Raw genomic sequence first — 23,128 nt, 5'->3', positions numbered from 1 at the left:
GAGCAAGCTAAATTTCTGAACTGAGTTGACCGGTGTTCAGGTGCTGTTTTGCCCTTCCTTTGCCGATACCCTCTCATATTGCTTTTTCGCTTTACCTGGGACACAAAAGCTGAGCTTCTGTAGCATACATTTACAAATTTAATCTAATTTCTCTCTGCAAGCGCCAAAGCCTTCCTAATGGTCCTTAGGTAATAGTTCACCACCAAATTAAAATGAACCAAAGATGGTAAGTTAGTAGAATATATTTGTTTAGCTTCAGCACAGAAACACATAATTGTTTAGGCCCATTTTCTTTTTATTAATAATATAAGGTTCTATAATCTCTTAACATTACAACTGAGGTTTTACAGTTAATCTCACACTAAAATGACAAACACTGTTTGGCTTTATTTGCAGAAAGTTAGATTACAACCTTGATAAACATACATTTCCAAGATTGAGAAGCAATTGTGTTTTCTGGATTTCAGTGCTAATGTATCCCTGCCTTTGAAATTGGTTTCAGTTAATTAACATTGCTACGGAAGAACTATTTGGCCTGGCCTCTGTTCACAGCTGTAAGGCAAAGATGACATCTTTAACTCAATCAATATACTGTAAGTCAAGTCAAGAGGAGCCATTTTTCTTTGACTGTAAGATTTAGACCCTGGATCAATTTCTAACAGATTTTCTTCTTTCTTTTATAAAATTTTTATAAAAGCCTCTCTAATGTAAATACATTTTTGCAGTCAAGCCCTACTCACTCTGCACCTTTCCTCCTTCAAAGAGAGCAGAAACTGTAATTGGAAGTCATGACAAGCTTAATTAAAACTTCCTGTAACTTACAGCAAAAATAGTCAAGCAAATGAAAAAGTAATGTCTTATGCCAAGGTATGCTTCTGATGTGCATGGATCAAACTCCATCTCTGATCAGGCTAGAGCTATGGGAGGTGAAGTCTTTAGAAAGTAGAGAATCCAGAAGGAAGAGCGATGGAAGACTTTAGAATTAGAAAAGGGAAGATTTATTTTAAATGGGTAAGGATCTGTGTTTATCTAGGTCTTCTGACCTTGCATTACACTTTTCTCTATTTTCATTAATTTCACATTTAAATTCCTAAAGACAATCAGTAGTGCATTTCAACTGCACTTTCACTAAGCTCTGACCTGTCCGTAAGACAGAAAAATATTTAGGAAGACAACAATAGGGTAGCCATTAGAAAAAAATATCCATTATATTTGTAGTTAATCTTTTCCTCAGAGCTATCCAGAGAGATTGCTTTGGGACACTTATGCCTGTTGTTTCACTTTCCCATAGGACAATCTACATGCAGTAAAAATCTTTACTGCATTTTAAATCACTTCAGAAGCCAGTAGCTATTTTAAAGGTTAGAAATAGAGGGTGTAAGAGTTTTTCACCTGTGCAATTTCAATACAAAAAAAGGAATGGGGAAATCACAGTCAGAAAATTAAGAATTGGGAGGGACAGTGTAGTACTTTAAGTCAAAATCTTAAGAGACTGGTATTACTGAGCTATGACTACTTCTTTCAGTTCTGCTTGTGCTGTCATTCTGCAAAAAGACTTCACATATTTTCCTTCAAAAATGATTCTTCATAGATAGACATATGCTGTCACTGAGGCACATAAACACCCTTCATATTCACCAGCTCCTGGAAAGGTTTCCGTACAAGTCATCAGCAAGACGCCAGCTGTGGCCACGTGGTCACCATCGTGCAGCACATGAGCTGAGGAAGTCCTCTGCATAAACAGGTACAGATTCACTTCGCTGAGACACCGTTGTGTACCTAAGGAACACTTAACCACAGTGTGAAGAGTAACTCTCCCAAAACAGACTGCACCTATTGTTTTGGTTGCTGCTGAAACATGAACTCTGAGGGCACAAACCAAAAATACAAAAAAGTAGATTTTTATGTTGAAATGTTGTGAAGCAAAGACCATTTGAAATAAATCTAGCTGCACTTGCAAATATCACATTAACATCCTGTCTTATGACCTGCCGATCATAAAAAGTCTTCCTTGAGTACCTTGACAGCATGCATTTTAAAGTGATGTTTTGAGTCTTCATGTTTTTTGATCAATTATAGAATTGAAATAAATTTTTAGACCAGTTCAAAGTTGTCTGATATGCAGCCTTTTTCGAGCATTTTATATATTTTTTGGTATGTGACCAGAACAGAGCTAATTAGACAGTATTCTAAAATAGTTTAAAAACAAAAATGCAATTTAATCTTTTTCTCTTCATTAAGGGCACTACCAATACAAAAGGTGTCCAAACTAACACTACAGAGCTGTGAGGCAGTTGGCTAGAGACAGTGTCCTCAAAGGATGGTCTGTATTTTTTCTATCCTATGCAATCATATACATTAATTATCAAAAAGTTGGATAATTTGCTTTAAGAAAAGAACCCACCTTAAAAATGGATCATGAGTATTGACAAATACTTTTCATTTGTTTTACTGATTAAGATTCAAGTTTCAATGTAAAAATGCTTACTCTCACACGATACTGATCAAGAAAATATTTCATTTTCTTAAAGATAAATGGACAATTAAAATTGTGGCTATTAGTGAAGTAAATAAATGATTCATAAAGGCCATAGGAAACTGTACAAAACTAAAATGGGACATATCACTTTCAGTATGACAGTATGTTGTCCACTTAAGTGTTTTATTAAACTGTTGAGACTGTTTCAAAAGACAGTGCTGGGCAGTTTCATTTGAATAGCCAAAACTCTTTTTTTCTACTGAAAAAGATATTTTGCATCTCTGCAAAACAAACAAAACAGGAGCAAAAACCATACACACTAGGACTGAAGTACAGATGAAGGCAAAGTTTTTTTTACAAACCTGTTTTCAACATACAGTGAGAAATGTCCATTGTACAAAACTTAGTGACTGACCTACAATTAATTTAAGATTATCCCAGCAATTCAAATACAACTCAGAACAGCTCAATTGTGTAAGATTTCCCAATAGTACTACGGTGGGGGACTACTGAGTTTTTAGAAGTAGTTTGACTTACATTCTCTCTTTTGATGAAAGCCTACGTTTGTACTTTAGGTATTCACTGGTTACAAGTGTGTTACGTACTTGATCCTTCAGCAGAGTAAAATACTCCTTGGCGTTCTCTCATCTGTCTCCTGGCAGCTTTCCTTTAGGAAGAGGCTAGGTTGAGCAGCTGCTTCTGTAGAAAACACTGTTGTCAGTCTTTGTTCTCCTTGCAGGGGACGCTTTAGTGAGAAACATCTGGCAGTATCCAGCATTGAAAATACTGTCAGCTGTGTTGCCCAACCAAACTTAAAAAATCAAATTCACATTTCCTGGTTGGGAATACGCTTTGTGCCCAGTGGGTTGTTTAAGAGTTTAAGAGCTTTGTAAGTAAAAATCCATAAACATTAACAGTGATGTTTAAACTTTATTAGGGGGAGGGGGTGGCAAAAAAAAAAAGAAATCAATGTAAGTTACTAATTTTTAAGGTTTAGTCTATGTTATATTTGATTACTGGGATATCAATACAATGAAAGTGGAGGAATTTCAACAGTAATTTTGAAGAAGTTTTAGTACATCATGTTGTGCAGGGCTTTATAAAAGATTTTTGTTTCCAAAGATATTATTGGGGTCCACATATTCCTTAACAGATCTCAGCATTCCCAGGCCAACATCAGAGATGCTCTCCTTCATCCAGCGTTTCCGCAATTTCCCTACTGGAAAAACAAAAACAAAGTGTTTCAATATATGGCAGGATTCTAGGAGCCAATCAATCTTGTGACCATGAATGAATAAACACTGTGTGATAAATGCTTTTATTCAAAAATGAGAAATGTTTTGCTTTATTTGATTTATTGAGCCCACCAGACTATCAAGCTCATTAAGCTCAGCATACTCCCAGAGGAAGACTGTGTTCCACACTGTCTACTTTCTTTAGAAACTATGAAATTTAGATGAAGCTTAGGCTGAAATTACATGTTCTATTAAAAAAAGGAATGGGTAGTAACTTTTAAAAAGCCACCGAACTCATTTTAAGTAAGAAACTGAAGAGGAGATTACTAAAAAGCAGAACCCCACACCTCCTGATTGCTTTAAAGTAAAACATAACCCAAACTTAAAACAGTATGGGTTTCAATAGCAAAAAATTGTTTTCTAAGGAGGAGGCTTAAAGCCTAGTTTTAAGTCATCAAAACATCTTATTTCATTTTAAAACTTTTACACAGGCTGGTAATTGCTCCTACTATTACACAAGGCTTAGTTTCCCATATAGAAACAGATATTCACAATACACACCAGATACAAAGCAAAGCTGAAACACCAGCCATTTAAGAACTCATTTCACTAGACTCACAATAGTCCTGTTAAATGGCCTAGTGTTCACATACTAATTAACCAAGTCATCAACTCTGATTTAACAGATCATTCAAAATAAAGGACATTTTTTTCATTAAACACACTATAGCATTTAACTTGTCAGCCTTAAACACAATCCATTTGTCAGTACCATGCGATATAGTAAAGGTTTGAGAGACAGATGCTTTAAGAGTATCTGAAGCTAAATTCAAGCCATCTTTTGTGCCCTGTTCTCAAGGTAACCATCAAACTGTCATCAGAATAATAAATTACACGGACACCCCTGGAGAACAGGGTATATTTGTTTATACCTTAAGGAATATGAGCTAGTCACAATGCCAACTGAAAAAGCAAATAATGTGAGAAAGAATGAGATTTGCAGTTTGCTAGAAAACAACTATTAGCAGCACGCATGTCAAAAGCAAAGATCATAACTGAAGGACAAAAGAATTTGTTATGTGGTAGGAACTATGGTTGTATTTTGCAGCCCAGCTCAAGAAAAAAAAAGCCTCATCTGTAAGTACACCATCACTATAATTTGACTGAGCAAGCTGATGTAGTTGAATTTTATCTGGGGATACTTTAATACTACTACAGGAAAAGAATCATTGATGTGGCTTGACCATCACCTCAAGTCACTCACACTGGCTCTTAACACAAGCAGCTGAAGAACAGTCATTACCATTCTCAACTGTTATCTGTAATATAGTTTCAATGAATGTGTCCTGTGGTTATGGATGTAATTGTCCTGAAAAGACTGCAAACAACTGCTCCAACAAGATGGAGCACATTAGAATCACAGCAGGATGCCCAACAGCTAGCGTGCCTGCCTCTTTTACACCTCCAGTAATAATGCAATTCCACAAGGAACTGAACTACTGTCTGAGCAGCACCAAACAGTCGTTGCATATTTAATGAAGTCGCTCACCAAGTGCTGGAAAACAGAAGGTGCTTGGAGTGCATCATTAGTTCTGTCAAAGTGATAATTTACACATCTATCTTGTCAAATTTTCTATGGTTTATACTTTTGCAATAATAAATCTAACATACATTTGATTAGTGAACTGGAAAGAAAAAGAAGCTGTACTACAGTTACCAGCAGTCCTTCACAAACATGTTCAATGAAAAGATTTTTAACCCCTTGATAACAGTAGGTTAAGCCCCTGCTCCTGCTGTTCATGTCAGTAAGATATACAGGGATTTTTGAAGCAATCTCACTCTTAGAATTCTAAGCATTTATACAGAACTGACACAAGGGTGCACAGAATCAGATTTTATCCAAGCACCTACCACTTATGGATTCTCCACCCAATATACTTTTCCCAATTAGAATTTGAGATCAAATTCACCTGATTCTATATGCTACATAATAACATTATTAGCAAGGTTCTCAAATCAGTATAACATTGTACAATCAAGTTGTAGTAGCTTAACAAGTCACTATTTGTCAAGATGAAGTACAACAAAAATAGCTTTCAAGCTTTACAAGCTGCAAGTGCCCTGTTCCTGAGGTGCGCTGAGCAGTCTAATGCCTTAAACCATTCATTGCTAGGAAGTCTTCAACCTGAAGCCCAGCCATTACATAGCTACAAACACCCTGGCACGACAGGGAGTCTACTTCACACAAAGTACTTCAGACCAGAAAGCCAAGAAGCTTGTTCAGTAGAAGTTCTCAAAGACAGTCCAACACCTATTCTATTTTTGCGGTATTTTCAAGCTTTATCATCATTATAGTCCATGAATGAAAGAAACATATGAGCTGGATACCTAACTTTTTCCCAGTTCTGATAGATGCTGGTCAAACCCTGAGCTGGTTTAATTAGAAAAAGTTATTCGTGTCAAGCGCCCTTTTAAGTCTGTTACGGAATAAAATACACTGTGGTGAAATGCAGCCGTATTCTGTGCTGCTCCTGCAGAACTCACCCTTTGAAAAAAAAAAACAAAAAAAAACAACCAAGCAAACACGCGCTGACAAAAAGCGTCAACAGTTTCCCATGTGCATGAATTTTCAAAGAGAAGTGCATTAGATGGACAGGACATACCTGCTGGCCACAAAGATAAAATGGGAGTACAGCATTCCTGGCTCATAAAGGCTACGCTTGCTCATCTTTGAAAATGCATGTATGGCTGCAAATAATCTGGCTGCCAAGGATGGAGCTAGCAAACAGCAGGCAGCAATTGGTTTTCTCACTTTTGGAATATGAAGTACTTGGGCACACACGAACAGTCTTGTAAGGGAAGTTTTAGTGCAGGTGATGGGAATAACTCTACAGCCATGCAGAACAGATTTATAGCAGTGTGTGGTCCCAGGGGAAATAGGCTCTAGTGGCACTGGATGTGGGCCTAGACTTCCTCTGCTCCAGCCCTTTCAACTCCAAGAAGCAGTTTTTGCAGAACAATAGCTCTAGCAAAAGGAGAAGCAGTAACAGGTCATAAAAAGGATGGGGCTCTTCCAGCTGTTGTATGCTCTTCCTGAAGCTGGCTGTCTCTATGGAAAGCATCTCTCTGTTCTTAGGTATCACTTGACACGTCATTACTCTTCCAGAGAGAACTCTGCAATACTGAGAACGGTCAGTGCATTAATCTAATACTGTGGAAGTACTGGAGTACACTGGAGTAGTGGACCTGTAGTCTACGACATAATTAACACCATCACCATAACATCTGGCACATTTTCATTTGATATCTAAATAATTTAAGTACCTTTGATGAATCAGAAAGTCCTTTGCATTTATTTGGTGGAAAAGGCATTGAAGATGACTATTCTGTTAAGACTTTCAATAGACCAAGGAGGAAAATACAACTGTTATTTTATTATTTCACATTACGTGAAATAATATAACACCCAGCGATGAGGCCCAGGAAGTGTTCAAGGCCAGGTTGATGGGACTTTGAGCAACCTTGCACACACCAGGGGGCTTGGAACTAGATGATCTTTAAGCTCCCTTTCAACCCAAACCATTCATTCTATGATTCTGTAAAGTTCCTCCATATCTGATAAGCATTCAGTTTAAACTCATTCTAATCAGTAGATCACGCTCTAGTTTTAAGATGAAAGTATGATCCGTCTTCAGTGCTTAACTTAAAGGTAAGAAGATACTTTTCCTGTGTAGAGGAGAAAAGAATGTGTCCAACTACCACCATAAAGGAATTTTATCATTCCAGATTTTGTAGTTTGTGTGGATTAATTACTGCAGTGTAGAGCTTAAGCCACAGGCTCTTAATGATGAATTGCAATATCAAACATGCAATTGAATGTAAATAAAGTGTAGTGTTTGTTTGTTTTTTTTCTTTTTTTGTTTGGATTTTTGGTTTTGTTTGGTTTTTAGAGTTGGTTGGTGGGGTATTTTGTAGTTTTGGTGTTTTCTTCTTTAGGATGGGTTTTTTGGGTGTTTTGGGGTGTATGTTTTTTTTTTTTTTTTTTAAGTTTTCCTACATTAAAAAAACTGCCAGGAAATTGGTACGATACCTAAACCTGTGGAGCCCAGGCTACATTAACCTTTTTTCTAGTCAACCTGTCTAAAAAGTGGAAGAAAATTAGTTCTATTATGTTAAGTGGCTAAATAGGGCTATTTTCCTCAAACCCACAAGCTGATAATTGTTTCCTTAAGTAACCAGTTTTAGTTAGAACATTCTGTGGAAGGAAAATAACCTGTCATTAATTTTAACGCTGTTTTAGATGGAGGCTTAGCTTGGTAATACAGAAGGAATCAGGCCCAACTCCAGCTACCACCTTTCTGATGCTTAACCCCAAAGGGGTTATAGTTGCATTTATATGCCAGTCATACCTACTGATACTTCCTCAGCACATTATTTTATATATACAAAAAAGCATGTATTTCATGAAACAGGAATTCAAGAATTCAAGAAATCATCCTTCCTAATGCTGCTTTTTAAATGTTAGGTTTCTAGAAGCTAACTGTGGCTCTAGCAACCCTTACTTTACATGATTCTCAATCTACAGTGACTGGCCAGAAAAGCAGGAGGATCAAAACTGTGTTCAAAGATGTGCACTATCCCTTTCTAAGTGTAGGACATAGTGGACTGCAAGGATCATAAAAAAAATAAAAATCTGATAGCCTCTTCTAAAAGATCAGTTTCTGATAAATGGCTGAATTCCCCCTGACATCAATTAGATTTAAATATTTGAAAGTCACGAGTGAGAAAGATTTCTAAAAAAGACAATTTGATTAAATGGACAAAATAATTTAAGAAGTATCAGAGAAATTATATCCAGATTTATAAAACCAAAAAATCTGGATATTCTACCCCAAGATACAAGTAATTGTTACATTGAAAGAATAAATTCATTACACAGATGCATATGTCTGGCTTTGCTACAGCTTCTTGTCTCTATGAGATGCTTGCTGTACAAGGGTATTATTGATACACTCCTGCAATTCCTTTGTTGAAATGTTGTTGTTCTTACATATTGCAGGCTGCAATCTTTTTTATAATCCATTAACAAATAAAAGTTATGCTTCTTACTGGTTTTAAGTCTCAAATGTCATCAGGGTGGGGGATCTTCTCACAGTATTGCTACCTTATGTGAGTCTTGCCTAAAAGTGACAATATTTTTCATTAGCCTGAAGGGAGGGGAGGGGAGAAGACATGTTGAGATTAAAATAGAATCCAAAGTAAAATCTTTCTGAAGTTATTCTTCATAACGTTAAACGTATAATAATTTCAATTGTCTTTGTAGATTGTAGCTACGTGTTTATCTGCAGTTAATGATTCCCCAGATGTTAAATAATTTAGAGATTTGTGCATCTTAAACTGTCATATATGACCACTTCACTCAAGTAGTGTATGGAGATTGACATAAGCAGGCTTTGTAGACTGGGATATGAGGCTATAGGAAATACATCTGTTTTCTTTGATACACAAAACCAGAGTTAAAATAGCTCCATTTATCACAGTGTGATTGTAGGCAGACAAACCAGCCTGTCTGCTTCCAGATAGTGAAAACAACTGTTATTAATCACAATTACAAGACAAATACTAAAAGAAATTACACTAGTGTTTTCTTTTACCCCACACAATAGACCAGTCTTAGCAGTGCTAAGAGTGACAAGACCTGAAGGTCAGTAAATAAAACTGATACTATTAGGCTAATTCTCAGCAGCACATCTACTAAGCACTAGAAAAAAATGGATCTTTAATATTGTACACAATGATCTGCCAGACAAAACCACTCAAAGCAGAAAATATTTCAGTATAAGAGGCAGCCATACATACAACAGGAGCATAAGAAGTCTAACAGAAATCAAGTTTTCATATCTGTGGAGTCAGAAAGTTCAAGTGTGCAAGGATTTGAAAATGCTCCATTTTTTTTTTTCTTGTTCAACATATGCTGTACGCAAGGTTTCATACGGTGAGGGCAAATACATCCAAAGATGTGACAAGCTCCAGCTGCATGCGAGTTAATAGGTGTAATGCTAGTCACAGTAAAATACAGCTGCCACAGCAGGGGAGAGTGAAATAGTACATCAAGGGGGTAATTCCACTTTCCATGTGCAAGAATTGACCAGTCCACTATACCACCATATTACAGATTTAATCAGAGGACAATAAGAGCATATTAAAAAATACTGAAACTGTTTTCACTCATGTTATCACCTACACATCTTTCAATATCCTGATATTGCTAAAGCAGAGTCCACTGCAGTTTCTATCCCAGAGCTAGATGCCCGAGAACAGCCCTAGCTAAGAGTTAGCCCTACCTAAGTCCAGGAAATCACCAACACGTTTTAAAGCACAGTTTATGCCCTTCAGTTTTCCACACACAGAGCTTCCTTAGAATTACAAAATTTTAATCTAGTTTGAAACCATCAGACTTCATCTTTGCTCTTACTTCTGTGACCAATTTCTCAAGAAAGTAGAGAGAAGAAATGCATTAAGTTAACCAGTTTAAAGAAGCTAGCTACACAAATCAAACTGACTTCACAAGTCTTCCTGACATCCGAGTTTACATAGCAAAATTGGATTGCCAGTGTCCTATCTGGATATTTGGGAAAACCATATATAAAGCATCAGATATACGAAATATCACCTATACATGACATTGGTTCTTAATATTAAAGCACAAAATAGCTTGCAAAGAGGGCAGTAACTCAGGACAAGTAATTCCCAAGCTCCAAGAGAGGAAACTGAATAACCAGAAGTTAGCAGACAGCAAGCCAGTAATAACATCAATTATTGCAACAAATGGTAGATTGCAATACAGCCCAATTTAAAGTCACTAGCCCTTCTATGCAGATACTTTCACTAAATGCTCTGGAATTGGGCACTAGCAGCATTCACCTAGCCACAAGGGACACTCAACTGTCTTAAAACTATGAACTCAATTCAGGTCTTCATAACTGAATACATCCTTAACACAAAGTTCAGTAGAAGCTGCTTAAGACAAACCGATCAACCTGTAGACTCCCTATCAAAGGTTTGAAGCTCATAAATAGCCCATGTGTGACTTGAAATCAAGTAAACCAGGTCTCAGGATACTTCCCCGTGAAAGTCCAATGAACAGGTGAGAAGTCTCTAGAAAGAATACCAGGAAATTCCCACCCCCTGCCAGTAATTTCAGTTAATGCCTGAGAAATATTTTCCAAAGTTCTATGACAAATTTCTTATTCACTCATGAATATTTAGCAGTAACAAAGTATCAAAGAGATTAATATTAAACTCAGAACATTACCTCCATGGTGATGTGACAGACTTCCTCCATTGGCAAGTATTTCTTCTCTAGCAGCCCTCTAAATTGGAAAGATGGAGTATTTATTCCAGATCAAATGCAGATGATGTTTGGTTTTAGTGAAATACTTGCTATCATACTCATTTACATAGTCGTGCAAAGTTTCAGAACTAATTAGGGTACAGAATACAGGTAAACATTTTCATTCAAGTCTGCAGATAAATGTGAGGTTTTTCCAAAGAAACATTATCAAAACCAAGCCATTAAACCTAAATCTGTGACACAAATCTATTATTCCAGAATGGATTATTCTGGATCACTTCCCTTTTACCAAAACTAAAATAGTCTAGTGGCAGGGATGCTCATCTGGAAGATGGTTAAGCACCTACTGAAAAGGAAATGGCAATAAAGAAGTTTGAAAACAGGCTCCCCAGAGTGACTCAAGATACTTATCTAGGCCAGAGTGTAGACCCAGATCTCCAAGATTCTAGCTGAGGAAGTGAGATACTTAACAAATGACAACTCTTTCATGGGTGAAGTTTGCAGCAGAAAATAAGAGATTTTTATGTTAAGAAGTATTTGAACATTTTCAAGCTCTAGAATCTTCTTTCCCATCCAGCTCTGATTATGAACAGTTAAACAGCTTAGAAACTTGTAACAAAGAATGCTTTCCTAAGCAGAAGGATTAAGTGTTTTTCCAAAAAATGTGTACTTTTTTAGAACTAATGTAAATAACCATACCTATGCAGTTAGAGATTTTTTTCAGTCTGCCACAGAGAGCATGTACTTGGTTGGCAAACTCACTTTGTTAGGTTAAATTTAGTCACCTACAATGGAACACATGCATCCAGGTGATAATACTGCTAACTAATTCCAATAAATGACAGTATCTAAGTATTAATTTCATTAAATAAGCACTCAAGTATTACATTCTCCAGTGCCCTACATTCAACAGCACAGAAGCCTCAGAACTTATAGATAAAACTTTATATCTGATTGCCAAGTTGAAGAGAAATTTCTAAAGAATAAGCATGAGCAGAATGATATCCTAGTTATAATATATAGTCTATTTCTGCACAGTCCTATTAGAAATTTTCTGTTGCTGAAGCTTTAGCATATGAATGAAAAGGTAGGATGAAAACCACTCTGGCCACAGTCTTTCTATGTTTAAGTATTACATCGCCAAGGTAACAAAGGTATTATGTTTCCTCTAACTAGGAAGTATAGTGTTTCACCAGCCAAAAGTGTTAAAGCAGAGAGTTATTCCAGAGCTTTTTGGTAAATGTCGAGGCAGCTTACAACTAGTCTAACACAGCAGACTTCGACAAGCACTTACCTAGGCCTAAACAGAAATAACCAGAGCCATTAATTCTCTGGAATCGCATGACAGAGACCCTCATATTCATTATTCCCTACAAGCAGCATGGTTTTGATAGTTTTGATAGTTTTACCATGTATTTTAAAGATTAATTGAGTATTAAGTGCAAGAACTAACTTCGTAACTAATGGAACTAAGGAAGTCTTGTTTCCCCTGGATTTGGGTTTTGTGGCTGATAGTTTCTGTCATCCAAGAACCAACTCCAGTTCAAGCTTTCCTGTACTTTAGCAATAAGTGTTCATTTACTGATGTCTAAAGTAGTCACTTGCAGTTTTTCCTCTACTTGGTGCACTTTAGAATGCACCTCTTTCCCTACCCACTAATGATCAAAGCTTTACAAATAGACTTTTGAGATCTTTCCTACAAAATTCAGTTAGCTTGGCCATTGGATCCACTATATTTTATTACAGGACATAAGCTTCTCCCTCTCCCCCTTAACTATTGTTTTTAGATACATTACCTCAATTTGTTCATAGACATGAATAGGATCACTAATTCCTCTGTAGTTAAAGGCAAAGTAGAAGTAGACACATGCACCTGCATCGTAAGTCTGTGTCACCCTGTTGAAGAGAACTGCATTACAAACAAAGCTTTATGGTATTAAGCCAGCCACTATATCACATTACACAATTCATAAGGTTACTTGTCTTATTTAAAAGGGTATCATTTTTTACAAATAGTTTTGTATCCATTTCGCTTATATTTAATGAGTGACACAAAGCTATGTCTGAGAAGGGAAGCTCTTAAATAAGTCATTACACTTGTCTCCTCCGCATACAAGAAAAAGTATCAAGAGTAATCGAGTGGTACTAATCCCTTGAACTACTCACTCTTACATGTAATCTATTTGCAGACTAAAGAGGAAGTTCAAGATTATTAGTGTTTATAATATCATTAATAAATGCATAGATGCACTTTACCTAATAGTTAGCAAGTTTAATGACCTCTTCCTTAATTCCCTTACTAATCAAAGATTCAAGAATTATTTAAGTTGTTGCACAGCTTACCTGCAGGTGCAAAGAGGAGCAAACTGAACACCCTTTTCTTTGCATTCTCTTACTATCCTTTCCTTTACATTCCTACAAAGGTCCAAAACCCTGTAACAGAAAACACATTAAAATATAAAATCTTAGTATAGCATTTTATACAACTTCCTAAATAACACAACTTCAGCGTTGGTAACCTCATAATCTAATAAAACTGGTTCTAGAAGGCAATCTTCTGTTTTAAATAGCTTAGATCTTGTTCTAAGAATAAAGTAGTCCTCATCGTCAAGACTTCACTAGTATTGCTTTTTCCTTACTTCTCCTGAACAGCAAGTTTACATAATGAAAGCTCTTTTCTGTAAGGACTAGGAGTCAAAAGTGCTCAAGAGAAAGTGGAGGCTACCCACTCCTGTATGTCTTCACTTACTTTCTCAGGAAAATAGCCTGAAATTTTTGGCAAAGTAGTTGACAAATACAGCTCACAGTACAACACTTGAGAACTCTAAGGCTTTGTATACTCTGCTAATTCCATACCTTTGGCATGTTGCAAGGCCAAAACTGGAGATACTTCAGCTGTATGCTAGTTTGCCAGGTGGAAATGTTACAGTTCTAATACGGCAATGAGCTATTAAACCTTGTCACAAGCAATACTTGTTTTATCCCCCATCCCCCTCCTCCTTCCAGGTGCAACCAAAGTGCTAGAACACTTGAAAGAAATCATTGCTTTTCAAACGACCATTTCTTCAGTTACAGGTTCTCTAATGAAGGTTTACAGTGCTATACTATACAATTCAGATTTTTAAGGCATTTTACACATATTGAAAACTACTTTGCAGATTGACAGAAATAATACACAGGAGAAATTTATCCATCTAGTGAAAAAGCAAGTAAAGCTAAATATTTTATTCAACTACCTTCAACAAGTCAGGATCAAGGTAACTGCCCAATTTATGGAAAATTACCTAGTTCTTGCGAGTCAAGGCAGAAATTTTTTTTTTAAGCATTTGCTTTGGTGAGAACTATTTTGAATATTTTCTTAAACAAAATCATTCTCTCCTGAAATGAGGGAGAAGGAAAACAAGTTGGTGACTAAGCAGTTAGCATACTTCAAGATCTATAAAGCTAAAGTAAAATAAAGAGTAATTTTGCTTCAACATTGTTCTCAAGTTTCTCCCACCCATTTAAGATACTATGCCAATCTTCAAAGCAGAGGCTGGAACTTACCACTGCCACTAAGTTCCATAGCAAGGATACAGGCTTGCCAGCTTAAATCATCACACTTTGTCCTAAGTAAAGCTGTGATTCAATTCACTTAATATCCTGCATAGGAGTCTTCTGGCTTACCAAATGGACAGAAACATCTACAATTATTTCATACATTAAACTCTGTTGGGGTCAAGTGTTTCTCAACTATAGCTAACAGATAAAATGAGCTTAGGAAAAAGGCTTATCTTGGGCAAAAGTTATCTTTCCAGTTCTTTCATTACCCTCCATTACTGGGGGATCAAACCACAACACCAGGGAAAGAAATCGCTTATTTAAATATATTTAAATTTGGCTTTTTTTGACCTTCACAAACTTTTCTGTTTGAAATTCACTGCTGATTCCACATGTGGCTGCTCATTGCACAATATGGTTATTGTCACCATTGTCCAGCTTCCTAAACTGGGCAATTTCAAGTCCTGAATTTGTTACAGTAAGCTAACCTAAGTAAAAATATTACTGATTGCCTGTCTACCTTGTGTTTACATAATCCTGACATGTGATTTACCAGCAATTTTAGCCAGAACTCAGGCTTAAGGCTTGAGGCACATCACGTAGCATCCAATACACATAAGGCCTAAATTAAATTAAGTTTTCCCATAAGCAAGCATGAGTTAGGAGTAAAAAAATCAAGTACAAGTTTTAAGCAAGGCTAAAGAATAATCACAGTTTACCTATCCCAAGGAACAGATGTCTCAAATGATTCTCCTATTACATAGTAATCCAGGCCCAGGTCCTAATAAACAGAGAAAGGAAATTATCAGTAACATTCCGCAGCAACATCTGGGATTCCACTGTATGTTACACAGCTAACAGTTGAGCAACTTTAGTCAGTTTGTATGAGAAAACCAGAAAGTCTATTTAGCAAAAACACCCATATGTCCCAGTGACATTAGTTTATAATTATGGAAGTAGGGTAGCTCTTCAAAGACACAGATGACAAACATTTTGATGTCATTGCTATAGTGAGACAACTTGTCAGACTATCAGTATGCCTACACTAATCAAGTATTTGTATCACTACAGCATCAAGCCAAGAACTCCACTGTGCTAGCCAATATAATACCTAGTAGAAATGTTGATTTGGAACATAATTCCTGTCTAGGTAGAATAAAGACAAACATTTTGCCCGTTTTACACAGAGCCTGCTTAAATAAAGGGAAATTCAGTGATCTGTCCCTGACTATAAATGTCAAATAAAATATAGCGTTCAGGATGTACATATTATTCTGCAAAAAAAAATATCATTTCTCTTAAATGGTAAGACTAAGATTCGTAAGAACAGCTGCAGCAATTCATACTAAAGGTCCATTTCTCCTGGAATTCTGATTTGAACCACAGCAATAAGCAGATGTCCAAAGAAGAGTAAGAAATGAGTGAGCACATGAGTATTTCAAGTAGTCTCCAGTCTCTGATTATTCAACCAGTAGATTATAAATCTAATCTGGTTTAGTTAGTAACTGCTAGTGAATTCTTCCATTTAATTTTCTCTACCTTTTATTAGAAACTATTTTCTTAACAAGCACATAAATTAATGCTTTCATGGTGTTTTGCAGATGAAGTTCCATGAGTAAACACTAGTCAGAAATGGAAGAGATACCACCTCCGGGAGAAGTTCCAGATATTATCCAAGGCAACCTGCACTTAGATTTCAGAGAAAGCATCTTCAAAAAGACATCTGTTTTGTTATATTAATTAAAAGAGTTTCCAGCAGGCAGACAAAATCTAACCTACCCGAAGGTAAGCGATGACAAATGTCAGCATGTATCCTCTCTGTCCATTATCTTCTCCTGCTGCCAGGCCGCTGCAATTAATAAGAATTTAATTATCTTTCCAAAGTAGTCACTAGCTTCCAAAAAGAATTAAAAAATACTTTGATTATCAAACAGCTGTGCAAGTTTAGCTGTCTCCAAACTGTGTTACAATAGTTGCAAGTAGTAGGGTCTTTTCTCATTAGAAATGAGAAGTTACTTCACACCTTTAACTTTTTGCTTTTCTCTTTTCATTCCATAATCTGAAGAGATGAACAATAACAAAACATTTGATGTAGATCTTAAAATAACCGCCTTCAAGCATCTCAAAAGAACAGGGGAAACAGAACTAAACATAGTATAGCCTTGTTGTTCATTTACAGGAATATGTGGAACTACATTTCTCAGCGTGTTGGATTTGTGCACTTCTATGCTCACATACAAGGTCATGAGAGCAAGACTTAAGCCCCCAAAAGTGCAAGTGACATGAATGGATTAAAAAAAAAAAAAAAAGACAGCACCAAAGAAAAAGAAAGCTTTGCTTTCACTGATCTATCAAGTCAGGAGCATTATGAAAGTCTTTGTTTTTAGCTCTTGCTTTCTAAGAACAGGAGAGAACTATGTATCTGTTATCAGTCTTCCTAGAAGCTGCTATAAATCTGAAAGAGGTGTGTGGGGAAAAAAATATGCAGACATCCAGAAGAAGGACAGAATTAAAGCATTTCAGACCATTACACTGGTTAGCATTTTAGACCAGGTTAAACAATTAAATGCCTAACAGCCTTAACTGAGTAGCACAGACAGCACCATCTTCTAACAGAGAGGTTCCCGCCCTTATCAATACACCATCTTGAAATATCAAAATACAAAATGATTCACAGTCGAAGCCTTTTCTTGCATATAACATTAAAATTACTGAAATGCTCTTTAAGATCAAGAGCAGTGTTATTCTTATCATTGAATGTGAAATCCCACTTTCATAAGCTATTTTAAAAGGTAGAATAAAAGCACAACTTTCAGACAGGATAGCCTTGAAATGGATAAAACAATACTTAGGTATATTTGAATAGGTGAGACTATAATACTAGCAATAACTTAAAAAGAAAAAGGTATATTTCTGGCAAATCACACTTTCAGTGATGGTTTTCATCAATCATGCTTAATCAGTGAAGGACAGAAACAACCTGATCACTACTCAGCCTACCATATAAATGTATGGTTTTTGTTCGTTTGTAAGAATAGAAAACAGTCTGTGGAACAGAAATTCACTGCATTCCTTTAATTAAACACAAGCTGAAGTTTTTCAGTAAAGTTCATATTAAGAGTTAGCACAAGTCATATTTATCAAAGGGAACATTCAGTAACTAATTATTGCCACTTCAAACCAGTAAATTGAGAACATAACTATACAGTAATCACTATAAAAATACGGTAATCCTATTTTTTCCTAGACAGTTCATTTCCAGCTTCACGTGAAAAAGTACTTTGAAAAGCATACCCAAACTTGGTGGCAATATCATAAACTTGCTTTTCATGCTGAAGAACCTTCTCTCGGTCACCCTCAAAGAGCAATGTAGCCACACACAGTATGTTGGGATCAAATCCTTTAAACTGCAAAGAGAGAAAACTTTGTATTGTGCCATAGCTCATGTGGTAGAATACAAGCAACAAGTTTTTATTTTTCAAATATACAGCACATCACATGTTCTGGTTAATAAGTGTTGTTGCAACTAAAAAGAAAGTTTGGGAAAAAACATCTTTCAAAAATTCACTCCCAAAACAATAAAGTTTTTTCCTCGACAAGAGAAACATTTACAAGCCCACTGAAATAACAGTACCTGTTACCTTTTTTCTCCTGTTAAAAAGCACGATACACATAGCAACTGTCTACCTATGCTGAAGAAAGAACAGGTCTTAAATGCTTTGAGCAATAGGAAGACATTTCTATTCTATCAACTCTTTCTGCATTGAAGCAGGAAGATTACTAATGTCCATAAGTGTCACTGCTCTCAAAATAGTTGTATCAGCAGTGTACCACAGAACATCTCCATGCTGGGAAAAGCACTATGGAAGGAAAATAACTTCTGAACTTGTGGCAGGAAGCATATCCCAGTGGAAATGGGGAGAAAGCTATTACAGGTTTAATAGTAATACAGTCAGGCTGTCTGTATGGTTTTGTTTCAGGAGTAACAGTCAAGAGTCATATCTTCACAACTAGTCCAAAAAGTAAGAGCCTTATTTATTTTCTATGTACCTTTTTTTATTATTACTTAGCTCCGTTGAACCACCACTACTAAGCAGGTTTCAGAAGGAATGAAGATTAATATAAAATCGCAATGAAGTTTAATGACTTTTACCACAATTAAAAAGGGTAAAAAAAATTTATGGTTTAGAACAACTTATTCTTACTATGTATATTGACCAGCAATTATTTATTTTTTTTTAAAGCCTTTGCCTTTCCAGCAGTATTTATCTCTTCCAGTCTCTACTCTGCTTCTGGCAACTTGTTATTAAGCAACAAGCAAGATTATATGAAGTTACATTAAAAGTTGAGAGTTCAAACTCATCCTTTATGAACAACAGCTATGCTGAGAAAAATCCCAGTTAGCTGCTATTCCTTTTATTATTCCCTTAAATGAACAGATTAACTGTACTGGAAGATAACTGAAGGTACCAAGGAGGCAAAATATCTCAAGATGGCTCAAATCTATATGGTGATTCCCCAAACACACGCAAATTGGTATCTCCGAAAAGGATATTGCATCCTACCACCCAACAAAACTCCACCATGAAAACTACTGAAACAGAATATATTTCCCTGGGCAAAGGATCTGTCTTATCCATTACTCATACAAAAAGAGCATTGCTAACATAAATAGTTACTACAGTGATAAACATCAAGCACGAGAATAAAGGTCTAATAAGATGCTATTTACTGTCCCTTCTCATTCTAGAGCCATTTGCATTTCATCTCATAAATCTGTTCTGCCATCTTTTGGCTGTAATGCTCAGGGAACGCTTTCCAGTTTTCTTTAAGAGGCACTGGAGGAACTGGCTACAGTGTGAACTAGTAGACAAACAATACCGACAGCATCCACCTCTCAGTGAACACTCCCAAACTACATGGAGGAGCAAACCAGAAAGGCTTTGTCCCTATTCTCTTAAGTCATATCAGTTGTTTAACTGATACTTCATTCTTTTATTGAACAGAGTAATTGTATGTGTTCTGTATCCTGATGAGTATTTATTTATTTTTATGGGGAAGTGTAAGGTGGATTTAGTATCTTGGTCTCAGTGTCATTAAACTTGCTCCTTTCTCTACTCCTACCTCCCATCCCAACCGGGAGCTTCTCCAAAGTAGCAGTTGCTCAAATACACCAGGGGACTGAGCCCCGACATATGAGCTCCACATTGGTCACCAACCTGGAACCTCTGCATCAGTATTACATAGCATTTATTTCGTTTCTCCACAAATTCTTTTTCTCCTGCAGAGCTGGAGTCACGTTGGAATCTCCAGTTAACTGATAATATAATGTAGTATCTGTTACACTCAAACTCAGCTGCATTAGAGACAGTATACCAAAAAAATATTGAATTTTATGAATAATACGCAAAATTCAAACAGTATTAAATCCCTAAAGTTACCTTCGTGATGTAGAATTTTTTCAGTCCATCCAAAAATGATGTAAATATGGAAGCAACTTGTGGTTTAAGAGCATGACCTTTGGCAAAAAGTGGAAAAAGGTGTGTTAAGGCAAACAATGCTCTTAAAATTCCTACTTCAACGGACAAATAAAAAAATAGCTTAGTAGTCAAAGTTGCAAGAATCACTCGGAGTACTGTGATTATCATAATTAAAGAGACTTCTCTTGTTTAAAAGTTGATTTAGGAAAAGGTTTTCATTAATTTTTTAAAAGGCAAACATACAACTGTGCACAAATATTTCATTTGACACTGATTAAGGCTGCCCTAGTTTATATCTTCACAAGTATATGGCACATGGAAAATTTTAAATGAGCACTTCATTAGCTTTTACACTACAAACTAAGCAAAAATCAGTGACCTTTTTAAAAGTTATGCCAAAACCACTGAAACCAATAGCCAAAACCGGTGCAAGCTAGGAGTTAAGCAATTTTTTTCCTTAATGGTTATGTCACTTGCGCAAAATTTTCTACATAAAGCTAGTAATTGCTTCCTTAATCACATACGGGGAACTAAAATTACCAAGATACATAAATGGTGTCTTGGAGTCTGTTAAATTAACATCTCTGCCTCGGGACTGGGTTTAATTGAGATGAAAGCCTTTTACTGTTTGTTCCATTGTTTTCAGTCACAAGCTACTTCTGAACTCCCATTACCGCTTCACTTTAACAGTTTTGCATCTGGCCTACACGCTGTGAGCCCAATTCATAAAAAAAGTTATGCACCATTTACATGATACTTCCTTCTAAAATACTTTACAAAGTATTTCCTCCTGAATAAAGTATGAACTTCAGCAACTGATTACTCTCCTTCCCTCTTCAGTAAAGACTCTTCCCTCAGACTTGGGGAAACCAAGGAGGACAGCTCCAAGCAGACTTAAGCAAGCACACAAAAAAGCACCAGATAACAAAAGGACATTAATTTATTAAGCCATAATCTGTAAAAACTATTGGATTTAAGCCTATTTAATAATGTCAACAAGAAAAATCTACATTGACACACCTGAAACTGTTTTACAGGTGACCATATAAACTGCAACCTCAGATCAAAGCTAAAAAGTAGAAGGAGGATTTATTCAGTATTGGCTTTAAAGCTTGTAACTGGTCAAACTTCATCCCAATTCAGGAGAAAGACAAATGCATCTCCCTTCTGTTGTACTTGTCTGAGAGAAATAGCACAACACAAGAGTGACCAAAGCAAGCAGCAAGGCTTGCTGGGCTCTCAGGTTTTACAGATCCTTATTTCCTTGGTTTGGAGGGGGGAAGGAAAAAACCACCAGGAGTTCAACTTTTTTCATATTAATTATATGGAGATTAATATATGTGCATATTAATTATATATTTGAAGGCAAGGTTCATCACTGAGGCTTCTGTCCAAATGAAGTTTCAGAAATTCTGACTTGTTCACATAGTATTAAAGTAGATGTTTTCAAGGTCAGTTGCATTTTCATCCTCTGGGTACAGTCTCAGCAAGAAGAACTTCAAGTTCTATAGACAATTAGCTTTTGGCTAGTAGAACCTTAGGTTCTTCTCAAGAGTGTCTTGAATCAGAACACACGTTTTGCCAGATTTCCTACAGTTTAAAATGACAGCTTTCTGTAAGAAGTGCTCAAAAATTATGCATGTCTGCCTTGCCCTATTTAGGTATTTGAACTAGTTGAAATTTCATAAGATCTTTGGGTTCAGTAGCGTTCTAGTAGCTTCATTGACTTTCTATACTTAAAGCCTTATTTGCACACAGTTATAGCATTTACTACATCTGAGCTTCTTTTAAAAACAGACAGCTCATTTTGGACAAGTACATCATTGTCTCTCTCCCATCCAAACAATCATTGCCACATCAGAATATTTTCAAAAAGGAATCTGTATGCCACTCATGATGCTTATATGAAATTTAAAGCAAGGTTCTTTACTGAATATTATAGTTGATACTGTTTCCCCACAGACAAAGACAGGCTTTTGTTTCTGAAAGTACACATTACAGCACTATCTGGAGTTTGAACTTCAGAGTCTGCCTTCTGTCTAGTTTTGGGCAAAAGAATTACCACCTAAAACTGACTTAAGCTACTAAAAATCAAAGCCATTGGAAGCAGGCATCCATCCAAGAAGATCTACATACTTACCGAACTGAAATTGTGCATTGTCAACAAGGCGAATTGATGCAGGAGCACATCTCTTGGAGGCAAAGTCAGGGGAATGAAAGGGAGGAAGAATAAAAGGATTATGTACACAGTTTTGCTGAAATCTGTAACAATCAAATTTTCATTTAATAGCATTCAAGTAAGCACACTTTGATACCAGATACCTATGACCATCATCATAATTGAAAAGGGGTGACTATAAGCTTGTTTTCACTTAATAGCAACAACTATTAGATATGTCTAGATATAATGCAATGAGAATTTTCAGTTTAACCTCAAGCCAACAAAGGAATAGACCAAAGATCTTTGACTTTTGAGTATTAAGTGTTTTTCTAAGTTAACATAATGCACTAAAGATACCATACTTGATTAGAATATCGAGCTTATTTGCTATGTAAGCAAAGTTACAAATCCATTTAAAAGTCTAATTGTTGTGGGTTAATTCTGGCAGGCAGCTAAGCACTACACAGCTGCTCATTCCCTCCCTCCCAGAGGGATCAGGGAGAAAATCAGAATGGCAAAAGTGAGAAAACTCATGGGTTGAGATGATGACAGTTTAATAAGCAAGATAAGAAAAAACCCACCAAAAAGTGATGCAAAAGCAATCAACTACCACCAGCCAACCAATATCCAGCAAGTGGCAACACCTGGAAAACTCCCCTCTCCTCTTTTATTTCTGACCATGACGTTATACATCCCTTTGGTGAATCTGGATCAGCTGTCCCAACTGCCATCCCTCCCAGCCTCTTGCCTACTCCCAACATACTTGCTGGTGAGAGCACAGTAAGAAACAGAGAAAGCCTTGACACTGTGCATGCACTGTTCAGCAACAGCTAAAACATTGATGTGTTATCGCTGGGTCACAAGTACAAAACATAGCAC

At 36.4% G+C, this 23,128-nt stretch overlaps 1 protein-coding gene across 1 annotated transcript in view; it reads right to left on the bottom strand.

Annotated features, from left to right (window-relative positions):
* Positions 1–274: 274 nt before the first annotated feature.
* The window catches only part of AGPS (alkylglycerone phosphate synthase), a 56,049-nt gene continuing 33,195 nt past the window's right edge, over positions 275–23,128 (bottom strand). Inside the window, exons 12-20 of the mRNA XM_014954480.1 lie at positions 22,229–22,280; positions 20,050–20,126; positions 17,903–18,015; positions 16,388–16,457; positions 15,328–15,389; positions 13,412–13,501; positions 12,865–12,964; positions 11,030–11,087; positions 275–3,698 (exon numbers count right to left, since the gene is read on the bottom strand). Coding sequence (XP_014809966.1) covers positions 3,577–3,698; positions 11,030–11,087; positions 12,865–12,964; positions 13,412–13,501; positions 15,328–15,389; positions 16,388–16,457; positions 17,903–18,015; positions 20,050–20,126; positions 22,229–22,280 — 744 coding nt within the window. The 3' untranslated portion in view covers positions 275–3,576. The remainder of the gene's footprint in view (positions 3,699–11,029; positions 11,088–12,864; positions 12,965–13,411; positions 13,502–15,327; positions 15,390–16,387; positions 16,458–17,902; positions 18,016–20,049; positions 20,127–22,228; positions 22,281–23,128) is intronic.

This window comes from Calidris pugnax, unplaced genomic scaffold, assembly GCF_001431845.1.
Source record: "Calidris pugnax isolate Ruff unplaced genomic scaffold, ASM143184v1 scaffold103, whole genome shotgun sequence".
NCBI classification, from domain to species: Eukaryota; Metazoa; Chordata; class Aves; order Charadriiformes; family Scolopacidae; genus Calidris; species Calidris pugnax.
The sequence above is the reverse complement of the archived record's forward strand: the minus strand, read 5'-3'. Positions and strand labels throughout refer to the sequence as shown.